Below are 24,024 nucleotides of genomic sequence, written 5' to 3' on the forward strand. Positions count from 1 at the left end.
CCTTTCACAATTGTGCTGTGCCCCTGTGACTGGGGACTCCTGCCTAAAGCTCTGCACAGGATCCTGTATATTCTCTTAGCTGGTGACACTACCATGTCCCCAGGGTACCATCCCTAAGTGTTAGCCTCAACTCTACCTACTTGTTCCCATCTACATGCTCATCTCTGAGACCCATGGATTTTGTCTTATAAAGAAAATTTCTACATTCGGGAATATTCTGTGTTCTAGAATATTCTACATTCTAGAATATCTCTACTCTCCTCTTTCCCTGTAACTACTTCCTTAGTACAGAAACTCATCATCTTATTGTATTATTGAAGTAGCCTCCTAAGTGATCTCTGCCCGACTTTAGCTTTTACCCTCAAATTCATCCTTCCCCCAGCTGCAAGTCACTGATCTAAAAATGCAAAGCACTGAGGAGGGCCCGTGTTGGGATGAGCACCGGGTGTTGTATGTAGGGGATGAATCATGGGAATCTACGCCCAAAATCAGGAGCAGTCTGTATACTGTATGTTCACTAACTTGACAATAAATTATATTAAAAATAAATAAATACATAAATAAATAAATTTTTTTAAATGCAGGCCTTGTTTAATGCCTGCTGAGGTTCCCCCCACTTCTGGTTAACATAAAACCACCTGACCCAGACTGACCCCTAGTCTCTCTCTCTCTAGCTGACTTTACTGCCCCAGGCATTTTATCTAAGCCAACAAAGGACTGCACGTGGTTCCATGCACACACGAAGCAGCACTTGAAGCAGAATGGTTACATAATTGAGTTACTGAAGAGGAGGATTTGGGGTAGGCCTTGTTTTCTAGGTTTTCATTAATCTACTCATTCATTCACCAAATCCTTATTAGGCATAGTGTCTGCAAATGGGATTCTTGAAGGCTTGAGAGTATAAGAGAAAGTGGTCTTGTGTAGCAGTTACAGATCGTGTGTCCTAGAGTAAGTGAATCATTCAGATTTTATTTTTGTTTTCATTTTTTTCCCCTGAAAACCAATTGAATGCTAATTGTGATATAAATAAAAGTGTCAGCAGTATTGAGACTCAAAAAAATCTGATTGGTACCCAATTTCCAATATGACTAATTTTGGATTGTTGGTTACTCAGAATATCTTTACCTAGAAATGTTGAACAAATTGGTTAGTTGCTAGAGAGATGGGAACTTAACCCTTACTGCACCTATACTGAAAATCGTTCTAGAATTTCTTATCACCAGGGAAGTACATTTTGACCTCCCTGATTCTTGATTATAAGGAGCCGCTGGCATACCAGTTTGGTTCTGCAGTTTCTTCTAGATGGTAAGATTGCTAATAATTCAGTGAAATGGTAGCAAGGGCTTCAGGGGTCCTGCCCATGACTCCCTGTAAAGTACATCTGGCCTGGCAGGGTGAATTCCCTAGGGCATTTCATTGCCATCTTCAAGACTTCTGAGGGCCCCAGCGATGTGCCCTTGGAGTTTATGTTGTGAAATGGTACAAAGTAGATAACCTAACTTTATGTTTTCCAAAGGATAACTTTGGCTTGACCCATATTTTTTTTCCAATCTTTCATCTTTTGTATACATTAGAACTGTTACTTTTACGATAAATGAAATCTCTATATGTATGGGGTCTATCTTAATTACTATGACTCTGCAGTTTATTTTTGAAATCTGTTGGGATATGTTCACCCTCATTATTCTGGATCACAATTTTCTTTTTTCTCAGGAATTTTTACTTCCAAATGAGCTTAGGGTGACTCTATAAGCACCCATTAAATAAATCTTAGAATTTCACTAAGAATTTTATTGAATTTAAAGATTAATGTTGGGGAGAAAATTCACATTTCAAAATACTGACTCTTCCCATTGAGAAATAATAATTGTCTTTCCACTTTTTTAATGTATTCTGTCCTTCAGTAAAAGCTCATAATATTCTTTCTTATACATTTTTTCATTGATTAATTACTTAGGAACTTAATAGTTTTCATTGACAGTTTAATGGTAAATTTTTTCATGATACCTTCAAGTTTGCTTTTATGGGAGTGTAAGCCAAGTAAGTTTTTTGGTTTTTCATGAAAGTATATTTTATAGCTTCCTTTCTGAAAATTCTTCTTATTAAGAACTTTTCATTCGATTTTATAATTTGTACAGCTATCATCTGAAACAGTGAAAGTTTTCTTTACTCAGTCTTTAAAATAGTCATTTTATTTCTTTTTTAAGTTTTTTTTAATGTTTATTTTTATTTTTGAGAGAGAGCAAACAGGGAAGAGACAGAAAGAAAGGGATAGAGGATTTGAATCAGGCTCTGTGCGAGTGGAGAGCCCGATGCGAGACTCAAACTCACAAACCATGAGATCATCACCTAAGCCGAAGTCAGAGGCTTAACTGCCTGAGCCACCCAGGCACACCTAGCGATTTTATTTCTTTTCCCTGTTTTATTGGACCAACCACAATCACTTGTTATATTGAATAATAATTATGGGGATCTTCTGATAAGTTCTTGATTTTCTCATGAATTCTTTTAAGTTTCATTATTAAGTAGAATATTATTTGTTCTAGGTTTCTGAGACTTCTAGTTGTTTTTATTAGAAATGAAAGTTAAAGTACATAAAACAATTGTTTATCATCTATTATAATGAACATATTTTTAATCTTTAAGCAATTACTTAAGAAAATTCTATTGATAAGTCTTTCTCATATTGAACTATAATTTTGTTGATAAAATAAAGCTACTTATTGTAAGATTTAATAGATGGAGGCAGAGATGGGAGGACAAAGAGACCACGTTATGGAGCCAAGAAGGCCTTTATTGGGATCTGCAATTCCCGGGCGAGGTTCCGTGACTCTGGAGCGGGGAGTCAGGGAAGTCGCGGCTGGTATGGGAGAGCAAGGTCTTTTATGGGTGCAGGAGTTCCGGGTTTGAGCTCAGGTGGGCCGATAGCCAAGTAGGGGCATCTTTGGACCGTGGCAGGACTCAATTGGCTGTTCGCTTCGGTGGGGAGGGGGGTGCTGGAATTCCATGGGGAGGCATCCCAGTTTGAGACAGTCCAGCTTGAGAGTGGGGGCCGTCAGTCCTGGTGGCGCCTGGATCTGTTATCTGACCTGCAATAAAATGGCCGCCGGTGCTTTCCAAATGGCTCGGGTCCTCCCAGGTCTGCAGGTGGGGGTGTCAGTGCTCGCAGCTCTCCACAGCCAAGTGGCCGCTCGGTTGCTTTCCCATGGCAGCTCTTACACTTATTGTGTTACATTATTCTTTTATTACACTACAGAATATACCATTTACTATTTTAGCACTAAAAATTTTTTTAATGTTTATTCATTTTTGAGAAAGAGAGACGGAACATGAGCAGAGGAGAGGGAGAGAGGGAGGGAGACATAGCATAGGAAGCAGGCTCCAGTCTCTGAGCTCTCAGCACAGAGCCTGATGTGGGGCTCAAACTTATCTACCATAAGATCATAACTTGAGCCAAAGTCAGATGCTGAACCAGCTGAGCCACCCAGGCACCCCAATTTTAGCCTTTTTAAAAAATTTTTAATGTTTTTTATTTATTTTTGAGAGACAGAGAGAGACAGCACGAGCAGGGGAGGGTCAGAGAGAGAGGGAGATACAGAATTTGAAACAGGCTCCAGGCTCCGAGCTAGCTGTCAGCACAGAGCCCAATGCGGGGCTTGAACCCACAAACCGCGAGATTATGACCTGAGCCGAAGCTAGCCGCCTAACTGACCGAGCCACCCAGGTGCCCCAATTTTAGCCTTTTTAACCACTATTCTAATAAGTGGGATTAGCTTATATATAATTTCTTTTCATTTTTACAGAGTTCTAGTAACCTTGGTGTGAATGTGTTACTGTTTTTTCATGTGTCTGTTTAGCCATCTGGATGTCTTCCTTGGAAAAGTGTCTGTTCATGTCTTTTGTCCATTTCTTCACTGGATTATTTGGTTTTTGGGTGTTGAGTTTGATATTCTTTATAGGTTTTGGATAATAACCCTTTATCTGGTATGGAATTTGCAAATAATGTTCTCCCATTATGTCAGTTACCTTTTAGTTTTGTTGATAGTTTCGTCTTCTGTGCAGAAGTTTTTTATCTTGATGATAGTTCATTTTTGCTTTTTTGTTTCCCTTACCTTAGAAGACCTATCTAGTAAAAAGATGCTGTGGTCAAGGTCAAAGAAGTTGTTGCCTCTTTTTTCCTCTAGGATTTCATTGGCTTCCTGTCTTACATTTAGATCCCTTTTGAGTTTATTTTTGTGTATGGTGTAAGAAAGTCATCTAGGTTCATTCTTCTGCATGTTGCTGTCCCATTTGCTATTTGCTAAAGAGACTTGTCTTTTTTATTGACACCTACTTTTTCTGTTGTGTTAATTTATTTAATCTTTATTTTTTTCATTTGTTCCTGGTCTTTTATAACTTTTTCTAGTCTCTTTGATTATAAACATACTTATTTTTTATCTTTTTTATTTGGATTTAAGGCTAAGAATTAATCTCTGAATAATACTTGAGCTTTTATCATGGACTTTTGGAATTTATTGTTCTTATTGTCTAAAATTTAGCTTATAATTTCACTTGTAATTTAATTTTTGATCTGAGATATTATTGGAATGCCTTTAAATGCACATTTGGATAGATTTTGTAATTATTATAGGTTTTGTTTTAAAATTGATTGCATGTTTGTCAGTGAATATGACTTATTTAAGTCTACAGTATGGGGTATTTACCCAAAGAAAAATACTAATTCAAAAAGAGATACACACTCCTATGTTTACAGAATTACTTACAGTAGCTGATATATGGAACCCAAGTGTCCATCGATAGATGAATAGATAAAGCAGAGGCGGCATATATGCATACATGCATACAATGGAATGTTAGTCCTCCATAAAGAAGAATGAGATCTTGCCATTTTCAACAACATGGGTGGGCCTACAGGATATAAATGCTAAGTGAAATAAGTCAGACAGAGAAAGACAAATGCCATGTGATTTCAGTCATCGGTGGAATTTCAGAAACAAAACAAATGAACAAAATTATAAAAAGAGACCAAAAAAACCAGACTTTTAAGTACAGAAAACAAACTGGGAAAGCAGAGGGGAGGTGGGGGGAATTGAGGGAAATAAGGGGATGAGGAATACACTTACCTTGACAAGGACTGAGAAATGGATAGAATCGCTATATTGAACACCTGAAACTAATAGAACACCGTGTGTTAATTACATTTCAGTTTCAAAAAAATGTGTAGTTCTGGAGAATTTATTAAGATGTAGAATTACCAGTTCTGTTCTCAGGTGCAGAAGAGGAAGAAGGGGAACTGTATTATCTGTATTGACTCAAGGTAACTTGTGTACATAGAGTTATACCACACATGCCTAAACCTTGAGAAAAAAGGAAGCAGCCAGTCAAGAAGGTCAGAAACAGCTCCTGTAAGTAATGACCATGGAAAACGTTCGGTACGGTGTTTCAGGAATGTGAAGGAAACAGTGTATACAGCCAAAGTCTAGTTTTGAGAGAACTCCGGCGGATAGTGCCAACCTTTCACAGGTTGGAATCATCATCCCCCATGCATTACACTCTCCAATCCCGATACTGCATGATTTGCACAGCAGAGCAAGCTTCACTGGCTGGAAAACACTGCCTTTCCTTACCAGGTGGAGCCCAGCCTCTTGTTGTCAGGCACACAGGGAAATTGTAGGATCTGTTATGGACAAGCAGAGTTAGTGTGTTTTAAATAGGAATGGCATTAATGTTTGAAATATATTAAAATAACTAGTAAAAATTTTAAAACTGTGCTAGTGTTATGGGTGAATGGATGTTTTAGAACTATAAATACTGAGTACCTAGCCTTTTCACTCAACCTACTTCAAAACTCAAGGTCCATTTATTGGCAGGTTTATCTTCCTTTTTCATTTGTATCATGTCATTCCCCGCTTGTTTGTTCTGTTCTGTTTTGGTTTAACCTTATGGGAGTCTCAGGTCCTCCGCCTGGCTTTCCAAGCCTTCCATAATTTGAGTTGACTGTCTTGACTAATCTCTTTCTCATATTTTTATAATACCTTGCCTCAACTCCTGGCAAACCAGTCTCTCCACAATTCCAGGGTCGCTCAAATGTTTCAGGTATTTCCGTACCTGAACTCTCTAACTCCATTGCAGGCCTGAATGCCTTTGCCAGCCTCCTCTGGCTTTGCAAGTCCTTTCCATCAGGCTTTGAATTCCAGGGCCAGCTCCCTCACCTCTGGGTGCAACCCTTCCAGGCCACACCGCTTCCCTCTCCGTTATTCTCCAGTTAGCACACAGTTGTAGAAATCAGCTCTTAACAGTGGATTGATTTTTTTTTTAATAATGTCCCACAAATATTACTCTGTACTCCTCAATCTGAATAGCTCAAGAGCAGGGATCACAGTTTAAACTTCTGCCTCCCCCAAGACAGTCCCAGAGTCATTTCCATGACAAAGGGCAGGCAAGCCTTCATCCAGAAGATTGGCCACAGGCCTAGCAAACCAACTCAGAGGAGACACTTCTCCACTTCACAGATTTAGAAATTGGTATTTAGTAGGGCTTAAACATCCCAAACCTTCAGTTTAGGACTGTAAATAAATGTCTCTCCATTTTCAAGACTGTTGTCTACCACAGGTGAGTCATGTAAAAGTTTGAGAAAGCATTTCTTTTTTGAACACTTCAGAAGACCACTGAAAAGTGGTCCCTATCATTTTAGGGATTTGAAGGTACAGATTAGTTTTTAAAGCCACCAAAAAATATGATTGGCATTAAACTGTGTGGCTTTAGACCTTTTTATGTCTTTTCATTCTCCTACCAGTTACAGTAATTGGGCATCCATGTCTTAATAATTGGCCATGTATTTACATGATTTTTACACAATTGCAAGTGTGTCATCTCCTTTGAGATTAAAAAGGGAAAAGAGCACACAGGCTCAAAAATCGAGACTTCCCTTGTGTAATTTGTAGCACATGATAAAGGATCTTTCATGAAGCAGGTGTTCAGTTATTGCTAAATATGAAAATAAAAGAAATAACATCAGGCTCTGGAAAAAATGAACAGACTTTATATTGAATAGTACATAAAAGATTGCTGATTGAATAGCAGATTTTCATAGTCACACACATTCAGAGATAATAACTCCCACATTAAAATTTATATTGGCAGAAATGGTAGAGTTGTGTATAAACTTTTTTACTAGCACCCATCCAGACTTGAGCAGTTGACTTGCTTCATGGGGCTTTACAAAGATACTCAGCTTCTGACAATATTGCAGGGAAGGGTGATGCTTTGGCAGGATCTCGGGGAAGAAAGCAGCAAATTAGAAATTGAACTAGAAAGCATACTTAGGCCTTTGGTAGTTATTATCACTCTGTATTTTGTCATGAAGGAATTAACATGTTGATTGTGCTCAGTGTGTAACAGATATTGTGCTCAGTGTGTAACAGATATTGTTTGATGTAATTTATACAGGACAAGTCACTTAAAATTCATAATAACTCTTTGAGTGTTCTATTATCATCTTCATTTTATAGATTAGGAGACTAAGGCTAAGCCATAGAGAGTGCACGTGACTTGCTCCAAGTTGCAGTAAGGCAGGGAGCCTGGATTAGAATCCCAGCAGTTTGGCCCCAGGGTCCCTTCCATTAGCCATGGAGCTATGTCATCACCCGGGATTCTTTTTTTACGTTTAGTTACTTTGAGAGAGTTTTGAGAAAGAGCGAAAGAACATGTGTGCAAGTGGGGGAGGGGCAGAGAGAGAAAAGGGGCAAGAGAGAGTCCCAGTCAGGCTCCACACTGTCACACTGTCAGTGTAGAGCCCAATGCCGGGCTTGAACTTACGAACCATAAGATCATGACCTAAGTAAGCCTAATTCTGATGCTTAACTGACTGAGCCATCGAGGCACCCCCATCACCTGGAATTTAAGCCCAAAATGTGTGGCTACTGTGCCAAAAACAATAAATACTGCAATTGGCAAACTATGTGACATCAAGCATTGTAATTTCTACATCTTAGGAAGGGTATGAACAGCAAATTCTCCAGAGCTAAGAAGACACAGTTCTCCTTTGAGAGACCTGTGTGAGCTGAACAGGTCTGGACTGAACAAAGGAACAGGAAATGAGGGTCAGGCCCTGTATAAAATAAATAAATGCTTGGTGTAAAAAGAACTTGTGTAAACTACAGAACGTAAATCAGATTGGGATGTGAGGCAGCCCGCGCTTATATGATCAAGTGTCTTGTGCTCATCTTCCCTTGCTCCACAGTCTGTGCTGGAGACCATTCCACCTCCCCCAGTTCGTTCCCACGGATCTCCAGACCCTGGACAGTCAGTTCAGAACGCAGTGAGTGGTGAGTGACACCCACTTCTCGACCGAACTTCAGCTGTGTCTTCTCGCTTTTGTCCTGGCGCTCAGTACAGTTGGCAGGAACTTTGCCAGGGCAGAGTGTGTGTTTTTCTTTCCATTTTGATTCTGTCACTCCAGCACCCACTCCCTACCAACTCCAAACACCCCATTCTGTCACACCAGCCAGAATTAATTGAGCCAAATTGGAAGCAGAATCTTTTTCTCCTTCACCACCATCACATCATTTAGAAAGTACTCACTTGGGTCGTGTCTTTGATTTGAGGTCTGTTTCACAAGTAATCTGGATCTGCTTAATAGTTGCAAGTGGGCCAGGAAGGAGGACACTTCCAGAAATCTCTGCTTATGCTCAAGTGTAAGCAGCACCAGAGAAGCTCATGACATGAGGTTACAGGCTTAGCTTCTAACTGGGCCTCTTCCACTTGGGCGTTGGGTGTGCTCCAGGGGCTCCGTACGGAATCCAAAATCCTTACAGGAAATAGGCCCTACTCTGCTGAGTCCTTACACTTTTCCCTAAATATGTGCCTCTTCTGGTATACAACAGAGATTCATACTTTCAGCATTAACTTCAAAATTCAAATGAGTTGGGGCGATGAAAATGTTATGATGCTTGTTATTCAGTTCACATCACGCCTCTAAAAGATACAAGTCTACTTGGGTGGTTTGTTGGTTTGGAGCACTGTAATCACCACTCTCCAAAAAATCTGGGTGTGGAGCTATTTCTTATAGCTCTATTGAGTATTATTTAACAATCCATCTTCTTCCACTTTAAACGCAAGCCTCTGTATGAGGAGTGAAAATCAAAACTCCTCCTTTGCCATTTCCTAAGTTTTTACTGCATCCATTTATTGTATTTTTTTAACATTTATTTATTTTTGAGAGAGAGACATACAGAGTATGAGCAGGAGGGGGTCAGAGAGAGAGGGAGATACAGAATCCGAAGCAGGCTCCAGGCTCTAAGCCTTCAGCACAGAGCCTGATGTGGAACTCGAACCCACGAGCTATGAGATCATGACCTGAGCTGAAGTGGGCCGCTTAACTGACTGAGCCACTCAGGTGCCCCTATCTATTGTATTTTTAATTAGTATTTCAGTTCAGAACTTTACAATCTGTTGATTTGCAAATTTTCACATTTAGTTTTTAATGTAAGATTCTTTAGGTCTTCTATTATTTTTTTTGTTGTTGTTATTCCTTTTGTTCTATTTGGTTATCCTTTGGTCACTGTCTATAGAAGAGGGTAGAAGAGATGAGTTCTCTTTTTTTGTATTCAAACTGGTCTTTGACTGCATATGAACAATTTTCCAAGCAATGAAAAAAGATGACAAGCCAAAATCTTAGTCAGAAATCAGAGTTTAGGGTTACTCAGATGATTTCTGGATTCACTTGTTTTTAGTCAAGGAATCTTTTGTCTTAAATTTCAAACTACCTCGAGGAAAATATTTCTGTGGGACATTGCTTGTCATCTATTGGGCTGTTTCTTAATAAACAGCATACAAGGTCAGGTAACCAGATCAAATCATAAGAATTTGGATTAATTTACCAGAACAAACCTAGCAGTGAAGTCCAAATTGAATTTGAACACATCTTCAGAGATAAAAATCCCATAGTCTGGGGGAAAAAACAATAAGAGAAGTGAATTTAGGGAGGAAGTGTCTCCTCTTCCTCCTTCTGCCTCAAGCTTCTGCTTCCCCAGTAGGAGCAACATTGGGTTTAGATGGACATAACTGTAATATGGTAACATAGAACTACCTCATTTGTGGGCTTTCCTCTAGTAATTCTCTGGCACCTTTCATGAAACATAAAGATCTAAAATTAAAAGCATCAGATGAAATAGAAAGTTTGTTTGGATAATGACTATAGAAATTCATTCATACAGAAATCTGATGACCCTACATTATCTTTTAACTGAAATCCTCTGGGTGAGTCTGATGCTATTCCTTGGATGTAAAGATTCTGACATGCTTATAAGCTAACTTATAAATATGTTGTACGTATTTTACAGGAAATGATACTTATTGATTAAATGACTTACAAAATACTATACATTTACTTTTTTAGATGACAATTATCTGGAAAAGAACATTCTACCAGAAACTGAAGAGCTGTCCTTCGAAGTATCTTATTCAGAAATGGTTACAGAGGCTCCAAAAAGAAACAAATTTAAGAAGTCAGATTTTAAGAAAGAGGACTTTGCTTTAACTGTATGTAAAACCTTTCATGATTATTCTAGTAACTTCCTGTGACTTTTCCATGGGAAAAACTAATATTTTTAAAAATAAATAAATAAATAAATAAATAACATCTGTGTGTGGAGGGAGAGGAGAGGCATCAGTGTTGCATAACACCAGGGCACCAATTATTGTGCAGTGCACAGCCTGCCTGGCTGTACCTGGCAGGACTGGGTTGAGGAAGAGCTGTGAGGATGTATGCTTGAATACTGTTTTACAGAAGAAATAGGATTTCCTGGTTTGTGTGCTTTCACGCACTTTATATCTTTAATTATAGGTCAGTGCAGATTCTAACTGTACACATACTTGTGCCTCTAGAAGCCACACATCAGAAGGGGATCCTGCAGAAAGTCACAGTCATTGCAATAGAAGTGAGCACTTGCGGGGCAGGCACTAAAAATTCATCAAAAAGAGACTCAAGAGTTTATATTATTATTATGGAATAGGCAAGTAGAGCTATCGACTTCATTATCCTGAAAACCTCAGTATGTGTATATCTCCAGGATATACTATCCTGAAAGCCCACTGCAAGAGCTATGTTACATTGATCTATTGACTGCTCAGTAAATGGGTCTGTGAAACATTCATGATGTAGAGCCCTGACTGTACTGTGCTGATCGGAGCTGGCAGCATGATGAGCAGGGCTCAGGCAGTTTCAGAGCTAAAGGAATGGGTCATATAAAAACTGGCAGAGCCTTTGCCTAGGCCATTCCCAGGCAACTGCCCCATGATGGAGGGGAGCAAGAGTGCAGGGCAAGAAGTGTAAGGCTCACTGAGTGCCTTCAATGAGCATGATGCTGCATTAGGTATCCTCATTGTAATCATCCTGTGACTGCTCCCATTTTACAGCTGAGAAAACTAAGGCCCACGGGGTGTCTGGATGGCTCAGTCGATTAAGTGTCGGACTTCAGCTCAGGTCATGACCTCACAGTCCTTGAGTTCAAGTCCCTTGTCAAGCTCTGTGCTGACAGCTGAGAGCCGGGAGCCTGTCTCAGATTCTGTGTCTCCCTATCTCTCTGCCCCTCCCTCACTCACACTGTCTCTCTCTGTCTCTCAAAAATGAATAAATGTTAAAAAAAAAAAAAGTGAGGCCCAAGAAAGTTATGTAATATATCCAAAGCCCCTCAACGAGTAGGAGGTAGAAATAGGATTTAAACCTACACATGTCAGACTCCAAAACCCCTCCTGGTCCCTAAGCAGTTTCCGTGTTGGAGGGGACAAGTATTCTGGGGCAAAAAGGAAATCCAGTGGGACTCTGGTTCCAGAGGCGTCCCTCCCAGTCTGTAGAGAGAGTCATTCAAGAGAGGATGCTGGCCCCCCCGTTCCCTCACCAAGGCTGGTTGTCTGCTTCTGAGATCTGGGTCATCTGGGGTGCAGGTCAGTCTCCGATGAAGAACTTTGCGTGGCATTTAGCAAGTGGTAATTCCTCCATGAATAATTGCAGTTCTGGTCTCTCTTGTTGTTGCTGTATATTAGCATTCTGTGGGGTCTTGGTCTCAGAAAGAAGGTAAAACAGCCTCGCTTTTTATAGGACAAGGTTGTTCCAAACCACATTCTGCATTTTGTTGTTTGAATTTTAAGATACTTGAGGTTCCACAGAACAATTGTTGACTGAATGAACGGGTGAATGACTGAGTGGCGGGTTGAAAAACCTCAAGAAAGCTCTAACTGAGGGAGTGCCTATGGAGAGTGTACAAAGCTTGGTAATTGAAATAACTGGGATTTGTTCACGTTAGCATTTTTTTTTCAATAGCAGGTTTTTTGAGAGCAGAGCATATTTGTGGCTGCTCCAGGAGAACAATCTGTCCTTTAAAATGTCTTACTTATTAGAGTCCTCACAGTATTTCTGATCGTCAAAGACTTTGTTGTCATTTACTGTTTCCTGTTGTGGAAAGGGAGAGTATAGCAATATCATTGCCTCAAAACCGATAGGAGGATTCTTTGGGACTTTCAATGTATTTTTCCTTTTTAGGAATATTTGGAGTCCTCTCCATTTGATTTTCCAGGTAGGGTACCTGCTTTCTCAGCAGGCGTGTGCAATGAGATTCATGGGGATATTCATTCATCTTTTAGAGTTTTCAGAAGAGAACAGATCATACCTGATGGAAGGACTGATCAGCCCCACCCCCACAGATATGTCAGAAGCTCTTCTGGGAGCACTTAGCTGTTGTGCCTTATGTGCCTGGGTCACCTGGGCCCGTGGTAGGTGCATTCCACATCTTGCCTGGGACATCAGTTGATGAACAGGATGTCTCTTCGAAGAAACCAGTTTTCACAGTTGTGATAACAAGGCTATAGCACACTTCAGTCCACAGTTTTGTTCCTAACACAGCACAAGAGCATTCTGCAAACGTTCCAAAAACCGTTGGTAATCTTTCTGTGAAACAGCTTGCTCCTCACAGATTTCTTACAAATAGCGTGTTTGGCTAGACAGATTTAGGATGTCCAGGCACCATTTGAATGAAGGGATAATACTTTGCTTTGCCATAAAAAATATCCTCCATATGTATTCTAGAAATTAATTGTCCAGAAAACCAGATTCGGCCTAACTGAAGCAGGAGACCTATCTGCCGAAGATATGAAGAAGATCCGTCATCTGTCTCTGATCGAACTGACTGCCTTTTTTGATGCCTTTGGAATCCAACTGAAAAGAAACAAAACTGAGAGAGTAAAAGGACGAGGTAGTTAAGACAGGTTTCTTCTGATTTTAATGCTTCGGTACACTGGAATAAGGAAGCGCTTTTCTGATTCTTTTTTCTTTCTTTCTTGCCCATTTTACAATGAAGACAATGGGATTTTTGGAGTTCCACTCACAGTCCTGTTGGACAACGACAGAAAGAAGGACCCTGGAGTGAAGGTCCCCCTGGTGTTGCAGAAAGTGAGTGGAATGTAAATGAATGGGGAAAGAACAGAGCCTCATGCTGACAGCTTGGTATCTATACGCCCACTGGTGGATTTTCTTTTAGATTTAGAGACACTGATGCCCTCTCAGGCCTCAGGCCCTTGGTGATTTTCAGCTTTCCTTATGCATCCCCCTAGCATCCCCACAGCACTGGGGCCAGTTTGCCTTGTTGTGAACTTGTGGAGCTGGTGACACTGTCTGACCTTAAAGTAACAGGCGACGGACACAGACGCTCTATACGTGGCTTCCTTCTGTTATGTTTTCTCCAGTAGTTTCTAAAGGTTAGGTGTCTGTGTTATATGTTAGTATTTGATTATTCTCTACAGAATTCAAGGTGACCATTAATTATCAGCTATACATTTACTAATTACACAAGTATTTGCTGAGCTATCTCACAGAGTGGTGTTTTTAAATATGTATGTATAATCATTTAAATGAATTCGCCAAACAAAGCTTAATAAAGCCTAAAAAATCAACTCTCCTGGTGGTTTTTCAGGTATGACTAGGAAGATAGGGTATATTTAGACAAAGAAGAAGTTTGGTGGAAGGGAGTTTTGAAAAATGATGTTATCTGAACTGTCATCTGCCAATATCTCTAGGACCATAATTGCTCAATGGCTGGTTTGATTTTAAGCCATGTGTTCTATAGCCAACAATTTACACTGGTCTACCCAAGGATGCATTTATTCAACAGTGACATCCAGTGGCACGCTTAAAATTCTAAGCCCCAAACACAAATCTTGTTGCATTTTAGATTGAGTTTGTAAGTAATGTAGGAAAATAATTGCCTGAGGAAACATACACTTACTTTATTCACCGTAACAATGCTGTGTCCCTTCCTTGTGTACTCTTTGAACTTTGTTGCCAGTGCCTCAGATTGAGCTACTCCTGAAGTCAGGTGACTGATTGCTGCTGATGGAGTCGGGGTATGGCGATGGGAGAGCTAAAGGGTGCCGGCGACACGCCAGCGTGCACAGGAGCCTGTGTAGGGCGCCTCCCCTACTTGGGTGCTGTCAATATCCTAGCAGGGGCAGTCAGCAGTGAGGAGCCAGAGGGCATTGTGTTTCTTCCTCTTCTACTGCTGAGGCCACTGAGGCACAGAAGGATGAGATACCTTACTCTTGAACACACAGCCAGCAAGGAGGAAGGGCAAGAGGAAGTACAGTGTACCCCCATGGCTGAAGTCCATGCTGACACTAAAATTTTCTTTCCTTCCTTGAATTAGAACTAAGTTTTTGACCTCTGTCCTCTGTGTAAAGGACGCAGTTTGAAAACAATACATAAAAAAATCTAAGACTGAGAAGATTCAACACATGAATTTATATTATTTCAGAGATGCAGAAACCTAGCACAGAACTTAAAATAGAAGGTGCACAGTAAGTGTTCATTCAATTCAGTCTGGATTTATATCATGTTAGCAACTCAATAACTGTTAGCTATCACTCCCCTTGTGGTTAGGAGTCCCTCACTGAACACAGCTAGAGGTATTATCCGTACACTCCAATGAGAGGGTCTTTTTTTATGGATGTATTTCTTTGGCCTAAATATCCATACTCTCCATACCCTACAAGAACTACCTTAGCTCCAGGCAGCATCGTTTCTTGAAGGGGGAAAAAATGGGAAAGACTCTGGGTCCTCCTTTTGCTGTGTGAACATGGGCAAGTCATTTATCCTTTCCATGCCTCAGTCTCCTCAGCAGTCAGATGGGTATGGTTAGCACCAGCCCTGTAGGATCAGTGTGAGGATTACAGGAGTTAATAGATGCAAAGTGCTGAAAATGTGGTATCCGACACAGTAAGTGCACAATAAATGTCAGGTATTATTATTATTACTACTTTTCCAACATCATCATCATCATCATCATTATCACCATGGGAACTCATGAGAGGTGTAAACCTTTACTGTTTCTACCTCCATGGTCATATTTCTAGGATTCCTGTAGTCTCTCAGCTAAGTGGTTGCATCTAATAATAGCAAATTTAGAATCTCTCCCATTGGTCCATCTGCAGAAAGAGATAGAGCAGTTTAATCTTAAATTGGGCAAGTGGCCATGTACTTCAGTGCTCAAGAGCACAAGCTTGAGAAACAGCGCCATCACTTCTGAAGTTGATTTTGGGGAAGCCGCAGGAAGTTCTCAGTCTCTTTTTGCAAACTGAAGGCTACTGTCCACTTCAGAGGCAGTTCTAAACGTTGACCAAAGCACTCAAGTACCAGCCACATATGTATATATGCTGGGTAATTTATTGATCATTGTCCTCACCTTATTTCAGATGTTTGTAATTATATGGAAGTGTTTATTTTTATAAACCTATCATTGCTTTCTAGTTTTTTGAGAAAGTTGAGGAATCAGGCCTGGAATCTGAAGGAATTTTTCGACTTTCCGGATGCACTGCCAAAGTCAAGGTACTGAACATTCTCTCTTTCTAGTTAGAGATCAAAGCCAGCTAGGCCTGGTCCACACAGGCCCCAGGTAGCAAGTCCTTTGGTTGTTGTTGTTGTTGTTGTTGTTGTTGTTGATAGGACCAAGTGGTCCTATCTCCTGTTCCAGGATACCTGTGATTAAATGCTGTGTATCTTTTTAAATTAAAACAACAATTTAAAAAAAAAACAGTGAAATAACATACCAATTCACCATCAAAAACTGTCACTCATCTTTCTTTAGTTTAGAAAACTTGAAATGTCCCAGCATTGTTTTCTGGGTTAAACATTTTAGTTGGCTATGTTCCTCTCAGTCAAGGAATTCACCAGCCCAGTGTTCCATGAGCCTGTCTCCATTATCATGGCTTTGAACTGAGAAACATTCTCTGGCTGTCTTTTTCTTGAACATCTGTATAAGGATATGCAGGAATGGTGGTCACCACTGAAATAGTCCCTCAGCCCAGTTCCATTTGAGGTAACGTTAATTTCTACATAGAAAACTACCCAGGGAATGTGATTCCTTTTGCTTTGCTTTGCTTTGCTTTGCTTTGCTTTGTTTTGCTTTGCTTTGCTTTGTACCAGCTGTACAGCGCTGTAAGGAATCACTGAAAAACTTTTCTTCATGGTTCCAACAAGCCCTCCAACTGGTCTTTGAGGGGTGGGTGACCTCACAGGAGGGAGCCCCACTCTTGTCAGATCGCTCCCTGGCTCGTAGACATGAGAACCTGAGCAGTTTCAAACAAGCAGTCCTTGAGTACAAAAGTCTCAGGATGAGGGAAGAATTAACTCGGTTGCAGCATGTGGAGGTGGAGCATCTCTTCATTAATTCGCTTTGGCACATAATCCTATTTGTATTAGAACCTTGGAGTTTTTATTTAGAAGTGTGATGAGCTGTTTTTGTCAGTGGAAACTGAAAACAAACCGACTGTGTCTGTTGGAAGATTCTGAGATGGAGTCAGGAGTAGAAGAGGGTTCTCTGGGCGTCGAGCGGCTGCAGGGCCGGGAAGGCTCGCCTCAGACCAGATGCAGGGCTGACGCTGACCTCCCCTTTTGCCCCACCTGGCAAGGGGCCAGGGGCCAGCTCCCACACTGCACTCAGTCACTGCCGGGCTCCCTGTGAAGAAGGGTAAGGCAGAAGAGCTGGGGTGAACTGCGGGGGGAATCAGTTGGCTGGGAGTCATAAAATAAATGCAGGTAATTCGTTTTGCAAGGGAGATCTGAGCAGAACACCATGTAACCTCCCTGGAATGGAGATTGCTAAGTGCTGGCACAAGGTCATTTGAAAGGCAAGAAAAATACTAATGTCTCCTCAATATTTATTCTTTCTTTTTTTATGTTTATTTATTTTGAGAGAAAGAGGGAGAGACAGAGCACAAGCAGGGGAGGGGCAGAGAGAGAGAAAGAGTCCCAAGCAGGCTCTGTGCTGCCAATGCAGAGCCCAACAAGGGGCTCAATCTTGCAAACCATGAGATCATGACCTGAGCTAAAATCAAGAGCCAGACACTTAACCAACTGAACCACCCAGGTGCCCCAAGGTTTATTCTTCCTAAATTGAGTCTGCTTTTTGTCTCAGGTTCTCACAGGTATGGTTGAATCAGAGAATGAAAGTGTTATATCTGTAGGGTCAGAGAACCAAAGCGAAGTCAGGGAAACAAATTTCCTAGACAGAATTGGACTTCATTCCCCTAAACCTTTCTCCATAATTGGGAAGCTGCATATGCACATTCTTCCTGGGCTGCGTGTGTGTGTGTGTGTAAAGCATAATGGAAATGATTTAAAACTCTCTTTTTTTCAAAATAATTAAAAGGAGTGAACCTTACACAACATCTGTTGTGTGCACAGGTTACTTTTCTTTAGCTAATCTTTGACTAGCTAGCCAGAAGCTAATAATCCCTTCAAGAGTGTTCTTATAGGCACATGCATTCCTGAACCACATTTAGGGAAAAGTCCCTTTTCTCCCCTAATCGGTTGTATGTAGTTTCAGCTTACTTATCCCATCTCTTATTAGTCTGAAAATGTAATCCAGATGTTTTCATGGTTTGAGCTCCAGGAAACCAATGTGAAAGAAGTCTGGGCCAGCGAACAGAAACCGGGGATATCGTAGTTAGAAAGACCTTGTAACTTGATATATTAAAGAGGTCTTTATTTCTCTCCTTTGTTCAGACTTTAAACTACTTTTGTAAGTTCATCTGTTAGACTAGTTTTTCTAGGAATGTGCTTGGGGAAAGAGAGTTAAAAAATTTAACCATTATAATTATCTTTGAATTGTGCCAGATGGATGATGCTAACACTAATGTATCATTATGGACAGTCCAAGCCCAGGTTTGTGCTTTCAGGGCCTGCTGAGATGAAAAAGGACACGGCCCTAGGGGGAAGCTGCTAGCTTTGACTGCACAGGGAGCACCGGCAGTGGAGCCCATTCCTGTATTTGAGGCCTCAGCTCATTTGGAACCAATTTAATGCTTTGGTGTTTCCAATGATTTTCTCTTCCAAAAATGACAGAAAGTTGAGCCAAACACTGTGGAATACATTTTGTGGGAGAAGGCAGACTGCTTGACATGCGAGGTTCTCTTTTTTTGTGACTAGCTGCTCTCAGTGTTCCATAATTATGTTACCTGGTCTGCTAGTTTCCCTTCCTGAGCTGGTTTTTGAAGCTGAAGTTGGGTCATTTGCATTTTCATAAAACTACCTCCGAAATGGAAGCAGGTTGTATATTTTTCCCAGAGTAGACTTAAGGACGTGGATCTGACCCCTGCCTAGTCTTCTCATTAACACTGGACAGAAAACATGACTTCTTTAAACTTCAAATGCTTCCTGGCTTTGGCAAACTAAATCTAATGCCTGGTTTATATGGCTTCATGTTTAAGACTGGTGGAAATGTCAGCTCTGCCCCTCTGCCCCTCAGTTTTCTTTAGTTGAAAGGAAGAGACAACATTTTTCCTCTCAGTTTTGTTGTATACTTGCCATCCAGACAAGGGGAAGAGATACTATGACCCAAATAACTGCATGTGCATGGGTTTCCCATAGCAATACTACTAACGGCTATTCCAGACCAAGAGGAGGGGGTATTATGAGCAGCCAGCATTACTGAGCACTTACTGTGTGGGGGGCCCTCTCCCCTGAGCTTTACATGGTAGGGTCTGACTTAATCTCTGTGAGGTCATTTTCATATCCCTATTACACAGTGAGAAACGTGGGGCACAGGCCTTAGAACTAGTCAGTTGTAGAATTGGGATGAAAACCTAAAGGGTCTGGTCACAGAGCCTGTTCTTGGTGCTGGAGCCATGTTGCCTCTTAAGCCACAGGGAACAGATGACAGGTTAGAATGGTAGTCACGTTACATTCAGACAGCTTCCTACAGCAGAAGGATGTGGGAGATGAATTTGAATTATTCTGCTCTCGCTGGTGCTTCCTGTCTCCTTGAAATCTCTCTCCTCTTCGGTTTGTGTGGCAGTGGCACCAGGCAATGGATGGAAGACATTTGCTGCCTTGCCCATAACAGCACCTCCGTCTGCACATGACACAGGCTAGCAGTCAGAGCCATCCTGGACTGTTAAGTCTCCATTGAATAACCCGTCACTGATTCTTGAGAATTTTCTCTCTCAGGCATGTCTTCAATGCCGCCTCTCCTTTCTGTCTTCTAGGTGCTTATCCAGGTTAGTCCTCCATTCTTCAGAAATGGTGCCATGGCCCCGTAGCTAGTCTCCTTGCTTCTAGTTCATTCCTCAGTCCTCACCAAGCTCTGTTCTCCTCTAAATCGCTTCCCATCTGGTTGTCAGAAAAGATAAATCTCACCTTGTTCTATCGCTCGGACGTGTTCCTTGTTGCCTCATGGCCCACGGAATGAAGTTCAGTCCCCTGAGGGTCGACTCTGGATTGCGCCCCAGCCTCAACTGTCTTCTCTCTCCTTTTTGCACGTGATGCTTCAGCAGCACCAGACTAGTTGGAGGCCCCCAGACACGGTGGGTCTCCTTGCATGTGGAGCACTGCTGGAGCGCCCCTTGCTGCTTGGAGCGCCCTTCTGTGGCCTCTTCCCCTGACAGGCTCCTCCCAGACTCAAGACCTGGCCGGAGCAGAGTTGGATTCTCCTCTTTCACGGCTGAGGTGCATCTAGTACCTGCTCTGGGTCACGCCCTGAGTTCACAGGACGGCCCTACTCACTGGACCACAAGATGCCTGAGGGCAGAGAATGGGTCTCACGCGTCCTTCTCTTACCAGAGCACAGTCTGCTCCCCACTTCTTCTCTCTAGGAAGGGATTTCTCTGTATGTTCCATGATTTACAGAAGTGTGTTTATCAGCAAAGCATTGCTCTATTTGCTCTGTTATTCCTATTAGATTGAGAGCTACTCAAGGACAAGAAAAAAGTCTCCTTTCGCTATCATTAGGAAGGGCTAGAGGTGGCTTGAAACCAAGTCTGTCTCTGTGAGGAACGTGTCCTGCCAGAGTGTCCCTAGTGATGTGGGCTCGGGGAACCGTGAGTGCAGTAGTGTCTGGGCTGGCTAACCAGCAGCAACTTGGTAGGGAAAGTCGGCCGCGCACACTAACTCTGGTGTGCGTGAGTCAAGAGCGCTCAGTAAATAAAGCAAAGGCCTCGAAGAAACTGAGGTTCCAGAGTTCTCTCTTTGGAGTAGTGTCAGTTGGGGCAGCTACCTAGTGTTAATGGGCAAACTCTGTCTGTAGTCCAAGGGGGCAGTAGGGCATGAGTTTGACTTTGAAAAAGAATCATGGAGAATGGTGGCACTGATAATCAAAGGAATCGATGAGAAAAATATATAAATCAACAAAAATGTAGGGAGGCTTCATGATTTTCTTAAAAGTATTTATACATCATTCCAAACCTTACAAAGGATTGGCCAAGCATGCAAGCATGTGCAAGACATGCCTTAAAACTTGGCTGTAACTGCTCCAGGGAGATGCCATTGAGCTTCATGTTGCAGTGAGGTCAGAGTTCCTTTACTGGGATATTTTTCATTCTGTATGAGAACCAGCTGAGAGGCATACATTCTTGTTCTGGTTTAGAAGTAGATGACAGAATGGCAGAAAGAAGAGATTATGAAAAAAAAAAAAAGCGGGGGGGTAGTAAGGGCTTTTGTGAAATCAGTACATTCATCCTCTGGGGATAGGTGGCATCCTGCCAAAATCACAGAAACAAAAAACTATGACCTGAGGAAAAAAATGTTAGAATTAATAAATTACTTCAACATTAACCTTATTCATTTTTTAAAGTTTATTTGTTTTGGGAGAGAGAGAGAGAGCGAGAGACCATGCATGTACACACAAGAGCATGGGGGAGGGGCAGAGAGAGGGGGAGAGAGAATCCCAACCAGGCTCTGCACTGTCAACACAACCCAACAAGGAACTCGATCTCACAAACCATGAGATCATGACTTGAGCTGAAATCAGGAACCAGATGCTTCACCGACTGAGCCACCCAAGTGCCCCAAGATTAACATTATTCTTTTCCTTTTTTTTTAAATGTTTATTTCTGAGAGAGAGAGAGAGACAGACAGACAGATAGACAGAGTGCGAGTGGAGGAAGGGCAGAGAGAAAGGGAGACACAGAATTCAAAGCAGGCTCCAGGATCTGAGCCATCAGCCCAGAGCCTGACACAGAGCTTGAACCCACAAAGCATGAAATCATGATCTGACCCGAAGTTGGATGCTTAACCGACTGAGCCACCCAGGTGCCCCACATTAACATTATTCTTAAAAAGTTTTAAAAGAATTTATTCAGAAATAGCTATTTCAGTTCTTTATGTTGAAAAAGTAAGGCTTTGTAGATATTGGCTTTTCAATCTATTTACAAAAATAATTTATGTAATGACAGTTTTTATAAAGGAAAAGGGGGGGTCAGGTGGTAAAAAACGCCTTGAATGTTGACTGTTTTTCTTGATTTTCAGCAATATCGGGAAGAACTGGATGCCAAGTTTAACGCTGATAAATTTAAATGGGACAGAATGTGCCACAGAGAAGCTGCAGTAATGTTAAAGGCATTTTTCAGAGAACTACCCACCTCTCTCTTCCCTGTGGAATATATACCCGCCTTCATCACTCTAATGGAAAGTAGGTAGAAGAAGTTAAGTGTGAGTGGACTTACGTTATCAGGTCAATAATGTGGGGCACACAGCAAAAGAAAGACGCATAATCACATGTGGTCCTAAGTGTACAGATTCGCTGTTTCCTGGCAGTGCTGGGTGAGATACTGAGTTCGATGGTGAACAGTCATCTCTTTTCATATTTATATATTAAGTTTGGTAGATAAATTGTAGAAGGTTTTATAATTGTTAAAAGAGAAGATAGCTGCAAAGGCCAGGCTCTTGAGGTTTGAATTCGTCTCAGCCATCTGTTAGTCATGTAATCAGCCTTTCTCAGCTTTATTGCTGTACCTATAAATTATGTATAATAATTGCTTGTCAGGGTTGATGTGGTTATTGAAGGAAGACATCTAGAATAGTGCCTCATGTGTAATAATCCTTCCAAATATAGAAGGTCTCTCCCTTCTTTAAATCTGAGGTCCTGGGTTTGATGATGTGTAACACACAATATATGCTACACAGAAGGTGTTTTGTCTCTGAAAATTACAATATCACCGTAGTGGTTTTGAAAATTACACTCCCCTGGATTAGGCCTTGAGTGAGGAACTTGGATAAAAGCATGGAAACTGGAAGTGTGTGTTGTATTTGGCAGTGAAGGAATAATTTGGCATGGTTTTAGCCGATAGAGGTGTGACAAGAGAGACATTTCGAAAAGTAGAATGGAGCTACATGATGAGGGCTTTGCCTGCTCACCTGAAGAACTCAGGGGGCACAAGCCTAACTATGTAATAATGTAATGTAATGTAATGTAATGGAATGGAATGTAATAATGTAACCTTAATAAATGGCCATTCCATGTGGATAGAAAAGGTCCAGGGACAAACAGAAAGGACACACCCCATATAAAGATGTCAGCCACTGCTCTAGATAATGGTTACCATGCGGGAGTGGGAGCCAAAAATCCACAGTGGAATGGGGAAACTGTTAATTTGAAAATATCAGCCACGAATCCAAATGTAAAAACACTGCGTGGGCCTAACAAATGATATCTGTATCTGCCAGTTTCCAGCTTTCTGCAGGTTGACCAGAGCTATAAAATCCTTAAAACCACCAGAAAGAAAATGTTGGTCAGGTTCTAAGCTTTATGACAAAACTTGTCCTAATGTTAATAGGTTCTAAGTCTGTAAAAATTTTAACTAAACCAGATTCATAAAATAATCCTTTGTGTCTTCAGAGAAGAGCATATGATAGGCAAGGCGGGTTTCTTTTTTCCTAAGCTTGAATTCACGTGCCATCTGTGACCAGTATCTCTTTCCTTTGTATGAGGTAGTTTTTTGTTTTATGAGAGAAGCTCGCAAAGAAACAGAGAAGAGCTAGTTAGGTGCATTCTTTTTGTGTTTTGTCAGCTCTAGAGTTTCTAGTTGGTGCTTTTTAAAAATTGAAATATAGGGGCGCCTGGGTGGCTCAGTCGGTTGAGCATCCAACTTCGGCTCAGGTCATGATCTCACGGTCCGTGGGTTCGAACCCCTTATTGGGCTCTGTGCTGCCAGCTCAGAGCTTGGAGCCTGCTTCAGATTCTGTGTCTCCCTCTCTCTCTCTCTGCTCCTCCCCCATTCATGCTCTGTCTCTCTCTATCTCTCAAAAATAAATAAAAAATTTAAAAAAAGCTTTCTAAAAATTGAAATATAATTAATACAGTGTTATGTTCAGGTATATAATTATTCAATAATTCCACATGTTTTTCAGTACTCCTCATGATAAGTGTACTCTTTTTTTGTTTGTTTTGTTCTGTTTTGTTTTTTTCATATAGTTTATTGTCAAGTTGATTTCCATATAACCAACAATTCTTCCCCACAAGTGCCCCCACTCCATGACCATCACCCCCCTTCCCCTTCCCTCTCCCCCTTCAGCCCTCAGTTCGTTTTTAGTATTCAAGAGTCTCTCATGGTTTGCCTCCCTCCCCCTCCCTAACTCTTTTTCCCCCTTCCCCTCCCCATGGTTCTCTGTTAGATTTCTCCTGTTAGACCTATGAGTGAAAACATATGGTATCTGTCCTCTGCCTGACTTACTTCGCTTGGCAAAACACTTTCGAGGTCCAT

General features: G+C 41.3%; 1 protein-coding gene across 1 annotated transcript in view; it reads left to right on the top strand.

Annotated features, from left to right (window-relative positions):
- Positions 1-24,024, top strand: part of ARHGAP28 (Rho GTPase activating protein 28) — a 195,088-nt gene that overhangs the window by 135,375 nt on the left and 35,689 nt on the right. The window contains exons 6-11 of the mRNA XM_029922266.1: positions 8,243-8,327; positions 10,400-10,542; positions 13,085-13,250; positions 13,356-13,447; positions 15,797-15,874; positions 21,791-21,953. Coding sequence (XP_029778126.1) covers positions 8,243-8,327; positions 10,400-10,542; positions 13,085-13,250; positions 13,356-13,447; positions 15,797-15,874; positions 21,791-21,953 — 727 coding nt within the window. The remainder of the gene's footprint in view (positions 1-8,242; positions 8,328-10,399; positions 10,543-13,084; positions 13,251-13,355; positions 13,448-15,796; positions 15,875-21,790; positions 21,954-24,024) is intronic.

Source organism: Suricata suricatta, chromosome 14, assembly GCF_006229205.1.
Source record: "Suricata suricatta isolate VVHF042 chromosome 14, meerkat_22Aug2017_6uvM2_HiC, whole genome shotgun sequence".
NCBI classification, from domain to species: Eukaryota; Metazoa; Chordata; class Mammalia; order Carnivora; family Herpestidae; genus Suricata; species Suricata suricatta.